The 12,891-nt window shown below is 38.0% G+C and overlaps 1 protein-coding gene across 2 annotated transcripts in view; it reads right to left on the bottom strand.

The window, feature by feature from the left end:
* Window positions 1-12,891, bottom strand: part of Cdep (Chondrocyte-derived ezrin-like domain containing protein) — a 741,059-nt gene that overhangs the window by 63,917 nt on the left and 664,251 nt on the right. For both annotated transcript variants that reach the window (XM_090413128.1, XM_090413137.1), the window contains exon 25: window positions 10,160-10,266. In XM_090413128.1, the coding sequence (XP_090269254.1) occupies window positions 10,160-10,266 (107 nt within the window). The remainder of the gene's footprint in view (window positions 1-10,159; window positions 10,267-12,891) is intronic.

Raw genomic sequence — 12,891 nt, 5'->3', positions numbered from 1 at the left:
TCATAACTCTGCTACTGGTATATTCTTTCTTGTGGTGTTATATCAGTTGCTTTAATATCTTTTTTTGCTCTAGGTGTTTCCAGACCCTCCTTGCATAGGCAGTTATTTCAATGGCCATGTAGGAAGGATGAGTGAAATCTACCAAGGAGTTCATGGCAACAAAGGTTATGGGTCTATAAACCCACAGAGTGAAGACACTATGCTTTACATCAATGTATGATTAAGTAATTATTAATACCTTCTTCATGAAACCTACAGAACACTTTATTATTTATAAAAGTAGCAACGTAAGCACTCAAATTGATTATATTATGATAGACTGCCTGTCCCTCAAGACATTCAAAGACTGCAAGGTAATACTGGGAGAAATGCTGGTGGCAGAGCTTCTGATGCCGAACAGAGTGATGGTATATTCTTTACAGAAGATCTTTAAAATGCAATGGCATAAACTTGACAAGCAAGAGGGATAAAATCTATGTGAATATCTTGTGAATTATTTGCATTGCGAAGGACTTAGAGGCTCAGTGAATAAAATATGAGATGACTTCCAATGATATTGCACTAAACAGGCTGCACACCATTTAGACATATCGAAGGGACCTATAAATGGCAATAAGGAAACCTAATTGCAGAAGGAAGAAATACAGAACAAGTTTCACAATAAGAAAGTTCTTTTCAAACAATAACAGTGAACCAAAAAGTGAAGAAAACTGCATTGCATATCAAGCAGCAAAGGAGGCGAGAGGAACCATAGCACAAGGAAAAGCTTGCAATGCAGATGATTTTTTTATGCATTTCTTGAAATGGACAAAAAAAAAAAAGGAAATCTTCAAGATCACAAAACAACAATAGCTCAAAATACATAAAGAATGAACAGGGGGTGTTACTGAAAAAGAATGAGGACAAAAGATAGAGATGGAAGAGTATTACCATGACCTGCTAAATGAAACCTAGTGAAGTTCTGCCTGACCTACCAACAGAATGTCCTGTGTCAGAGATTACAGAATCAGATGTAAACAGAGGAACTGACAAAATAACAAACAACAAAGCCAAAGAGCTGATGATATTTTGGCTGAATAGTGGAAATGCTGGGCATGGTAGGTGTGACCTTTGTGACAAATTTTTTCAACAGGATTCTCACAGAGAGAATGCCAGACAAATCGAGAAAAGACTATCTGAAACCGTTCTATAAAAATAAAGGAGTGCATGTGACCCTGTGGGAAATATAGAGCCATAAAACTCATCTCTCATACATTCAAAATATGGGAGTAAGTGCTTAATTGGAGATTTCAGGAGCTAACAAATACCACTGAAAATCAGTGCTGGTTCATTTCAGGAAAATCCTCAATTGATGCCATACATTCAATCAGATCACTAGAAAGGCACAAAGATAACAAAAAGACATGCACCTAGTATTTATCGACCTTCAAAAGGCCTTTGATCACAGAAGATCCTGGAATATTATATTAGCAAAGTGAAAGACATATTGGAAGTCACAACCAAAGTGAGAGGCTCAGTAGGAACCACCAAACAATTGATTTTCTTGGTCATAGATTATTATTATTATTCCTGATACCTCCAAGGAGTCTGAAGACTCATCGCGGGAGGACATCTACAACTGTCTCTACACCTAACCGCTACTACGAATCATCTCCATCAACGCCATCTACTGCCCACCTCCACCGCCACCACAACTAGTAATTTTTGTCTGTAAATTGCGTGTGTTCTGAAGGGCCGATTTGTATGTATGTGGGATGAAAAACCCGAGTTTCCGGGAGAAAAAACCCTGCTACCTCCGTATGAGATCGGCTAACTCACCTTCGAATTGAAATTGACCAGATAAAGATTCCTCCCGTCGCGACGAGAATCGAACTTAAGCCTATTCCAATCGAAGGGCGCAATGTACCGTCGTTCTTCCAATTGCGCTACGGAGGACATCTACAAGGTTTTGGTATAAAAAAATTCTTTAACTATTCAGTTCCCATACTAAACCTGAATCAAGCAGAACTACTGAGGCAAATGAGAGATCTGTGAAGTGAAGCCATTCCTAATACTTCAATGATCTGGTGAAATACAGATACAGATACAGATTGCAAATTCATTATGTATTTGCAAATTTCCCTTTTATGTTTGACCTAAGTGAATAGTTGCCATTAGTACTTGCTGTGCATGTGTAATCTTCTGAACAGCTTGAAATTTGCAGTTTTCCCTTTTATATTTGACCTAAGCAAACAGTTACCATTAATGCCTGCTGGGTGTTGATTTACGTAAGGGAAGGGAACAAACTTCTGAAATAGCTTGTATGTCTCCTTTCAGTGGAGGCTACTACTTTCTGTATTCCTATGTATACAGATAGATAGATACTATGTATATGTAGCATACAGATAGATACTACGAAAATAAGGCCAATAGTTATTTCAAAAGAGAATTTGAAGATTTTGCTTATAAAGCTCTTCTTTCTAAGTGAGGATAAGAAACAAACAAATAAACATATCCAGTCTCCATCATAAGGATAAAAACTCTTTCTCTAAAGGTTTTGGTATAAAAAAATTCTTTAACTATTCAGTTCCCATACTAAACCTGAATCAAGCAGAACTACTGAGGCAAATGAGAGATCTGTGAAGTGAAGCCATTCCTAATACTTCAATGATTATCCAAAAGCAGACATTCAATGTTCTGCCCCATGAGATATTTTATATGCTGATGACACTGTCCTGATGAGTGATGACCCAGAAAACCTACAGTTGATGCTAAATAAGTGGAGAATAGCACTGGAAAGTGGTGGCTTGTGAATCAGTACAAGTGCTGTGATTTTTTGAACAGCCCTAACAATGACATCATATACTTTCAAGATACCCCACTCAAAAAGGCTGACAGCTTTAAATACTTGGGCTCAATCTTCACAAAGGACAGCACCATTGATGAAGATGTGGAACACTGCAAGAACACTGGTTGGATGAAATGGAGAATACTGTCTGTAGTATCATGTGAGAGAAGGGTGGCAGTGCAAGTAAAAGGGGAGATATATAAATCAGCAGTACAACCTGCCATTATATATGGCATAGAATGTTGGCTTCTTAAGAAACTACAAGAACAAAAGCTACACGTGTGTGTAATGAACACATTCATGTAAGCTTCAAAGTTAGATTTATTGGTGATAAAATAATTAGATGAAATGGAGACATCATGAGACAACCTGTGGATCACATGATGTGTATGGAACTTAGGAGGCATGGTAGACCCTGTTTAACATGGATATCCCTTATAAAAAAAAAAAATCTCCAACTGCCCATTTGGAGACATTGACAACCGAGGATAGAATATCCTGGCGATTACAGCCTAGAAGAGCCGAACCCAAGGATATTGCTATATATATATTCTTTCAATAATGAAGAAGATAAAAAATTGCTGGTTAATGTTAATGGAAACATCTTGAATTCAAAACAACAAAGATGAATAGACAAATAAAACCTGACACAGATAACTTTGGTGTGCTTGTTTTCTTTGCTGTTCAAGGACACTGGTGGATATCAGCATCTTAGTATGATTTCTGGTGCTCAATCATACAGATAGATACTACGAAAATAAGGCCAATAGTTATTTCAAAAGAGAATTTGAAGATTTTACTTATAAAGCTCTTCTTTCTAAGTGAGGATAAGAAACAAACAAATAAACATATCCAGTCTCCATCATAAGGATAAAAACTCTTTCTCTAAAGGTTTTGGTATAAAAAAATTCTTTAACTATTCAGTTCCCATACTAAACCTGAATCAAGCAGAACTACTGAGGCAAATGAGAGATCTGTGAAGTGAAGCCATTCCTAATACTTCAATGATCTGGTGAAACTGGTCAAGTACATAATGAATTTTCCTCAAGATGACATTCATAAGAATACAGAAAGTAGTAGCCTCCACTGAAAGGAGACATACAAGCTATTTCAGAAGTTTGTTCCCTTCCCTTACGTAAATCAACACCCAGCAGGCATTAATGGTAACTGTTTGCTTAGGTCAAATATAAAAGGGAAAACTGTGCAAATTTCAAGCTGTTCAGAAGATTACACATGCACAGCAAGTACTAATGGCAACTATTCACTTAAGTCAAACATAAAAGGGAAATTTGCAAATACATAATGAATTTGCAAATTTCATCAAAGATACATCGGCATTCACTCATACAGAGGTAGAAGGATTTTTCCTCCAGGAAACTCAGGTTTACAGACAAAAACACATTACATCTAATAGTTGTTGAAAGTTTTTTCTAATTAGTTATAGTATAAATTTAAAATGCCAAGAAATTATATTCTTGATTTCATCCTTTATCCAAGTGTAAGCAAACAAAGTTTGAGTGTGAAGTCACTTAACGACTGGATACTTGCATATAGAGGCTAATGACTTCACTTCGTTGCCTTAGTATCCTATAATGCAATGCATTATGAGAAGGGCCACTACCCAAACTGATTTCGACTTTTGAGGTCTCATCAGTGGGAGCCAGACCTCGAAGTGATATCAAGGTTGAAGTAATGCAGAAGTCATATTTCCATATACATGTAGTCAAAAGGTGTCATACCTTATTTGAGTATACTACGTATATATACAGTATTTTAGTAATAAGGAACGACACATTTTGACTACTTGTATATGGAAATATGACTTCTGTATTACTTCAACTTTTGTAGCAGCACTTCTGGGTCTGGTTCCCACTGAATGAGACTTCAATAAAGGTCGAAACCAGTATAGGTAGTGGCCCTTCCCATAATGCTATGCATTGCATTGGTTGATGTGAAGTCATCTTCTATATATAAGGTAGCCCAGTCATGAAGTTACTTCACGTGTAAACTTTGTTTGCTTACACTTGGATAAAGGATGAAACCAATAGTAATATATTGGTTTCTTAAGATGGTGCCAAATGCCTGTGGTCATTCTGGCTGTTGTATCATATGCTAATAATAATAACCTTGCTTATTTTTGCATCATCAGCAAATAGTTGTATGTCTCCTCTAATATCCTTCCCAGTGACATTAATATATAGACAATACTAGCAACCAAAACACTGATTCCTGGTGTACACCACAGTTTACCTTAAATACTATATACTCAGCCATCCTGTTATTCATGCTAATAGTTTATAATTCAATCCCATATCCTCCAACTTATGCAACACCCTTTCATGCTGTACTCTGTCAAAAGCCTTAGGAAAGTTCACAGTGTATCCATTCCCTCTAAAGCACCCATAACCTTATTATAAAATTACTGTACTGTGAATAAATTCATGAAAAGATGTGACAGCTGGTGAGGCTGATATATAGACTATCTCAATTAGGCAAAATGAGGAATTGAAGTATGTGTCAGGTTGTGAGATAGTTATGGTTGAAGAAAGCCAGAATGTGAGTGAAAATAGTGGCTTGATAGGGAATTGCGATGTAGTACAAGATGGCAATGAGAGCGGTGATCAAAGAGAGAGTGAAAGAAACTAAACAGAGAGAGAGAAAAATGGTTTAAATGACAAAAAAAATGAGAAATTATTTGTAGGGAGTGAGATCGCTAGGTTGCACGGAGTGATACAAAGTGCACAGTGGCAGTTGGAGCACCTGCAAAACTCTTTCCAGAGTGCCTCGGCTAATGGAAATAAACAAGTGTTTGAAAGGAAAAATAAGCGTAAGAGTGGGAGAGTTTCAGAAATGAAGGAAAGAGTGTTGTATGGTGACTCGATATTAAGAGGAGTGATAGATGGGAGTTTAACTAAATCGTACTTACTGGGTGAGAAATTTAAGGATGTAAGTGAGAGTATTAGAGTGCAAAAACAGAGGGTGAAAGAATTGATAGTTGTGGCGGGTACGAATGAATTGAAAGGAGATAAATTTTTTATGAGAGAGGACGTGAAAGTATTGTTAAAGGTAGCAAAAGAAAAGAGTGACAGAGTTAGGATGGTGAGTCTGTTGCCACGGTACGAGAGAGAGGAGTTTAATCACAAATATCATAATCACATAATCGCAAATGACTTTATGCGCAGGTTATGCAGACGGTGTGGTGTGGAAAGAGTTTGATGGGCAAAAGGATTTATATAAGATGGATGGCCTGCATTTGAATGGATTTAGTGTGCGGAGACTGGAAAAAGTGTTGCTGAATGAAGTGAAAATGGATGTGCAGAACCAGGGAAACTAGAACTGCCAAGGAGGGGGGGGGGAGTGGATATGTGGACATCAGTGAGAAAGTTGAGAGTAAGAATGTATATAATGTACCCAAGCCAGTACTAAGGACAAGAAATCGGAATGGCATAGTTAGAATAACACATCAAGATAGGGGTGGGACAAAGGGACCTCTGCATTTCATGTATACTAATGCCAGGAGTATTAGGAACAAGGAAGAATTTTTGGCCTTGATTGGCTCTTCCTGGCCACAGGTTATTGGCATTAGTGAAACATGGCTGACGGAATATGATATAGTTAGTGGGATAGAACGTGTAGGTTATAGCGTGTTTAGGAGGGACAAAGAGAATAAAATGGGGGGAAGGAGTGTTATTGATGATAGCTGATGAACTGCAGCCAAGTAGAATTGAAGTTGTATTGCAGGATAGTGAAAAGAACTCACTTGAGGCTATTTGGTGTGAGATTGAGACTGGCAGAACAAAATATACAGTTGGGTGCTGCTATAGACCAGGTGATGGAATAGATGGTGGAGATAGTATGCATAAACAAATTGATGAAATGAGTGGAAGGAGGGTAATTATTATGGGGGATTTCAACTATGGTAACATTGATTGGAAGGAGGAGGAGAGGACACATGTGAGGAAGGAAATGGATTTTATTCAATTATTAAGGGATAACTATCTGAGACAGCATGTAATTGAAAATACTAGGGGTTTGAGAGTGTTTGATGTGGTAATAGCATCTGAGAATTCGACTGTAATGAATATGACCATGTTGCCACTTATTGGTGAGAGTGATCATAGGGTCTTGACTTGGGAGGTGGCTAAAGGTGTGGAATTTTCAATTAAGACAGGGAATATGTGGAATTACTGTGCTGGCAAGTATGACAAGCTTAGGAGATTGCTTGGAGCAGTGCCATGGCATGTAAAATTGCAAGGGCTGGATGTCGATAGAGCATGGGAAGTGGTCAAGGAGCATTTACAGGAGGTTATGGCTGATTGTATACCTAGGGTCCGAATAGTAAAACAAGTAGGGGTTAAATGGATGAATAACACCATTAAGCTTGAGCTGCAAAAAAAAAAAGGAACAATTGTGGAGGAAATTTAAAGAGAAAGGTGACCCAGGCACATGATTGGTATAAAGCAGAGGCCAGATGGGTAACGAGTGTGGTAAAAAAAGCAAAAGTGGATTATGAAAGGAAACTAGCTATGCAAGCTAAAGAGAATCCCAAACAGTTCTTTCAATATGCTGCAAGCAAAAAAAAAACTATACACAGCAGAACGATTTTAAGGAATGCCGAGGGTAAGGAGGTCACTGAATTAGTCCATATAGTGGAATTACTGAGCGAGCACTTTGCAAGAGTATATCATCCAGGTGGTGGCATTGCAAAAATGAAGGAACCATCAGTTTATATGGGAATTGTGATGAATGAAGTGGAGGTGAATAGTCTATTACAGAACCTTAATGTGAATAGATCTGTGGGATTGGATGGTATACCGGCACGGGTCTTACTTGAAGAGGCTAAAGAATTATCAGTGCCCTTGACCATGTTGTTTAATCTGAGTCTCAGGTCTGGTTTAGTCCCAAAGGTGTGGAAAGAGGGGAAAATAGTTCCACTGCATAAAGGAGGATCCAAGACCACTGTTGCAAATTACCGACCGATCAGCATATCAGGAGTCGTTGTCAAGGCCTTGGAGAAAGCAGTCAAGGGAAAAAATACAGGAATGGACTGGTGAAAATGAGACACTAGATGGGGGACAGCATGGCTTTGTGAAGGGTAGATCATGCCTCAGTAACTTGCTCAAGTTTTATAACACAGTGACGGCTGAACTGGATAAGGTTAATGGGTTTACAGTGATACTGCTGGACCTGGCTAAGGCATTTGACAGGATACCACATGGAATTCTAATCCGTAAACTGCAACATACGGGAATGGATATAGGGTTGGTGAGATGGATAGGTGGGTGGTTGATGGAGATATATCAGAGTAGTTTATTCAGGAGTAGAGTCCAAAAGACGGCCTGTGACTAGTGGTGTACCACTAGTCACAGGGGAAAATTGTTCGTTAACGATATAGGGAAGGATCTAAGAGGAACAGTTCATTTGTTCTCTGATGATGCAAAGTTGGGAGGGCAATAGTGAATGCAGAAGATGTCAAAATCTTACAGGATGACTTAGATAGATTGGAGTTCTGGGCTAAGGAGAATGGATGTCAATTTAATGTGACAAAATGTAAGGTTATGCATTTTGGAGTGAAAAGATTAGCAGCAGTATACCACATTGGTGGAACTGTACTCCAGGAGATTGATGAGGCCAGGGACTTGGGAGTGTTGGTGGATAAGGAAATGAAGTTTAGGGGGCACATTGCTAAATCAGCTCATCAACTCACTTGGTTGTTGAAAAACACTTGACGAGCAGAGACAAGCAAATTATTGTACCTCTGTACCGAGCCTTGATAAGATCTCATCTCGACTACTGTGCCCAGATTTGGTCACCTAGGTTTCTTCTTGATGGGGAGGAGGTGGAGAGGATCCAGAGAGAGTGACCAAGATGATAGCAGGTCTATGGAATGAACCTTATGAGAACAGGTTGAAGATTTGTGGGTTGCAGAAATTGGTTGATAGGCGGAAAAGGGGAGATATGATTGAGACATTCAAATCGCTAAAGGGTTTCTATAGGATTAATTCAGAGGATATTTTTCAAATGCCTTAGCCAGGACTGGTGGTGAGATAGGGGACACCTATGGAAACTGGGCAAGAGTGTGGTTAGGTAAAGGGTGTTAGAGCTGGGTTCTTTACTTTTAGAGTGATAAATGAGTGGAATAAGCTACCAGAGTCTGTTGTGGGTGCTATGACAGTGAGTGAGTTCAAGGCAAGGTATGAAAGATACTGTGAGAATGTAGTATGACAGATACTGTGAGAATGGATAGTTGTGTGGACATGATGTTTAGGGCCTCCCTCGATGAGTCTAAGGACTCCGTGGAGTCACCTGTAATAATAATAATTATTATTATACATGTCTGCAAGGAGATGTGCTTTGCATTATGGGAGATACTGGGACAAGGAGTGATGAGAGCTTGGTCCACCTTTACCACGAGTTGCCTCAGCCCTGAAGATACTTCAAGTGCAAACTATGTTTGTTTACACTTGGATAAAGGATTAAACTAAATTTATTATAGACTAACCAAGTGGGGAAAAACTTCCAACATCTTTCTCTAAATTCAGAGTAATTTAATATTAAGGTGGTCCACCTTTTGGCAACTCATATAGGTAAATATGACTTCTCCATTGCTTCTGCCTTAGTATCACCACTTCTGGGTCTGGCTCCCACTGACAAGACCTCAATAAAGGTCGAAACCAGTCTGGGTAGTGGCCCTTCCCTTAATGCATAGCATTATACATGTCCACAAGGAGATGTGCTTTGCATTATGGGAGATACTGGAAAAAGGAGTGATGAGAGCTTGGTCCACCTTTACCACGAGTTGCCTCAGCCCTGAAGATACTTCAAGTGCAAACTATGTTTGTTTACACTTGGATAAAGGATTAAACTAAATTTATTATAGTCTAACCAAGTGGAAAAAACTTCTAACAATTATTATTATTAGACACCTCCAGGGAATCCAAGGACTCATCGAGGGAGGGCACTTGCTCTACAGCTCTGTCTCCACCACTCAATCCACCGACCGACTGCACCTACACCATCTACCGGCGACCACCACCACTACTGATTTCCACCGAAAATCACAAACATCCAGCACCATGGTGGGATTCGAACCCGCAGCTTTTTGGCTGGAGAGCGGATACGCTAACCACTAGGCCAGCCAGCCAGCCTGGCTGACCGAGTGGTAAATGCAAAAATATATTGGTGATATTGCTATTCCGTGGATGAGCCACACACCTAGTACACCCTGAATATTTGCCCTTGTTTATCAGAATCTGCAACATTAATACTTCAGAAATAAGCATATTTAGAATTTTTAATCTTCAAATATTATACTTAATCATTAGTACTTACTACAAGAATGCAGACTAGAATAAATCAGTCTGTCATCTTTATGGTCCCTAGCAGTTCTAATAGCTGCCGTTAGATCTGTTAACCACTTATGTCTTTCTTCTTCAGAACTATATGAAATAAATTAGACAATCTACTTTTAAAATATATCTTTCATTATAAAATTTAGAAGGAAATTAACTGAACATATACAGGGAAAACATGTGAAAGCATTAATGAACTTGTAGGAAGCAAAAAAAAAAAAAAACAAAAAAAAAAACATTCACTATAAACAACTGGGATTGGAGATAACATCTGTATTGCTTCTAGATGAATGCCTAAGTTTCTGTGGTTTAGCAGTCCTGTAGAGAACTTCCAGTATTGAGACCACACATTTTTAGATAAATATCGAGTTTAATAAGTCATCAGATTTGCATCAGATTGTAAGCTAAAGTCAGGGGTACTAGCAAAAGTTATACAGGAAAAAAAAAAAAAAAGACACTGGAAACGATTAATTATACATATTAGATGTTATTAGAACTTCACAACTGGTACATACAAACAAATAACAAGAATAAAAAAAAAAAGTTTAATTACTGTATACATGTTGGAACAATGCTAGTTCTCACATTCTGAAACTTGTAGAGCTAAAAACAAGTGGTCTCAATACTGGTAGCTTTCTACAGAATCCCTATTGTTGTGTCCTGAATAATCAAAAATTGAAAATAAAAAAATTTAAAGTATTCAGGAACAACTACCTTCAATTGTAGGCAGAGAATGTTGTGTTTTGGCATGGAAATTGAAATGAACATTATAATTTAAGGCAAAACTGAAGAAATGTCTAGTCTAAGAAATGTGTGACTTAACCCGTTTGGTACAGAGTCAAATGAAGGAATTTATTTAAGGTTATTATTTAATTACAGTATCCCATTCTATGTATTGTGTGAAAGCAAGTTGAGTGTAAGCTAAAGTCCAAGTCACACTTTAACCGTCCAGTACAATGTATGGCCTAAGAGAATGAGAATTTATAAGGAAAGCGAAGCTAGAACCCATTCTTGGAAGAACGCCACGCGCAAGTGAATGAGTGCCGTGCGGTAATCAACGTAATTAAGCGCGAGAATCTCCAAGAAAGAGAGGGAAAATATAAGGGTCAAGCTCCCCCGACACAGGGCTTTCTGGTTCCTGCGCTCTTGAAAGTTGGCTCTCCATCTCCACCAATGGGATGATTCCGGGTCGGCCGTAGAGGTCATGAAAGGCTTATCGAGGTTCGCGAAGCAGAGCTAGCTATCTCTTCATAACAGAATAGCTAAGCTATATTGAGTGACCGATGATATAGATGTATTCCTGAGGTTCCAGAGAAAGACCAGAACGGCACATCGCCTTATCGACTCGGAGAACCTGATTGTGGTGCTATCATAAGTGACCCGAAGAACGGTAGCCCACAAAGGTGCCTTGATGTCTAGACAAGGCTGAAGACAGAACAGAAAGTCATTCCATGGGATGGTAACGTAGAATGTTAAAGTATCTGATTTCCAATTAAAGATATGAGTGAACTCCGTAGGTTAATTTATGAATGGACAAGTTGTAGAGAACTTGAGTGATTATCCCATTTGGCAGTAACCTGTCCCTGTTTGGAAGAATGTTTCCCTAGAAAGGATCTGTATGTGAAATAACTTTAATATATTGCGAGAGATGATTAGTGACCTTGGTGATTAATGATAAGATAATTTAAGCTGAAAAATTGTAGGTTTATAGGAACTCTATGGTCCAAGTTATGGTTTATGCATTATAGCATTAGTATTGATATCAGAGTTTTGCTAGGAAGGTGTTTAAGTTAATCATGTACCTTATAAATTTCATGTATATCTCTTAAGCCTTAATAAATATGTTTTATATTATCTGCCTGAATCCAGCCAATTTTATGAATTCAAATAGCCACTCATAAAATTACCGAACCTAGCGGGAGGGACATATGAAGGTAGTTTAATCTTTCAGGCCATGACTGTATGTAAAACAAAGAGAAGTGAGAATAGTTAGATTAGTGTTTGAAATTTTATTACTGTGTATTATTCTGAGATAGCCACCTTGGATAAGAATCTTATCTATCCTCTGTATTGGCTGGTGCAGCAAAAAATAAATTCGTCAATATTTAACCGGCAGACTGTCTCAGAGGACATAATTTTAGGGCCTTGTCCCATACATAGACAAAGCCCTAATGAATGAAAGGATTATACATGACAAAATTTTGGGTGCGGCCTAAATCATGGTTTGTTTAAGAAAAAAAGTGATAGCTGATTTATTTAACTTATTATATTAGAAAACTATTACAGAAGCCGGAAAGGACGTAACTATATGGGAGAGTATAGAAAACAGTGGTGAAGACAATAGCAACGATAGGAATATACAAAGTAGAAGAAAACATAGATATAACACTATTGCTTGTTGGGAATAATACCAAAGAAAGTAGTAGTATTCAGAACAACTGAAAAGTCCAGCCAAAGTTAAGAATATTGCAATTTTAAGCTCATTATGATAGTGTCTGATAGCATAATTTAAAGACCTAAAATCAATGATCAAAGTACTAATCTAAATCTAACCAGCAACAAATACAACTTGGAGATTAATCACGATAAGACAAATGTCAATATTACAATAAATAATAAAAGAATAGAACAAGTAGACTGTTTCAATTATCTAAGATTATTAGTCAGTGAAGATTTAACTATCAAGCATTAGTGGTTGATAGTTTAGGATGG

The sequence above is a fragment of the Typopeltis vanoorti genome, chromosome 2 (assembly GCF_054136105.1).
Source record: "Typopeltis vanoorti isolate ZY-2024b chromosome 2, IOZ_Tvanoo_1.0, whole genome shotgun sequence".
Lineage (NCBI taxonomy): Eukaryota > Metazoa > Arthropoda > Arachnida > Uropygi > Thelyphonidae > Typopeltis > Typopeltis vanoorti.
The sequence above is the reverse complement of the archived record's forward strand: the minus strand, read 5'-3'. Positions and strand labels throughout refer to the sequence as shown.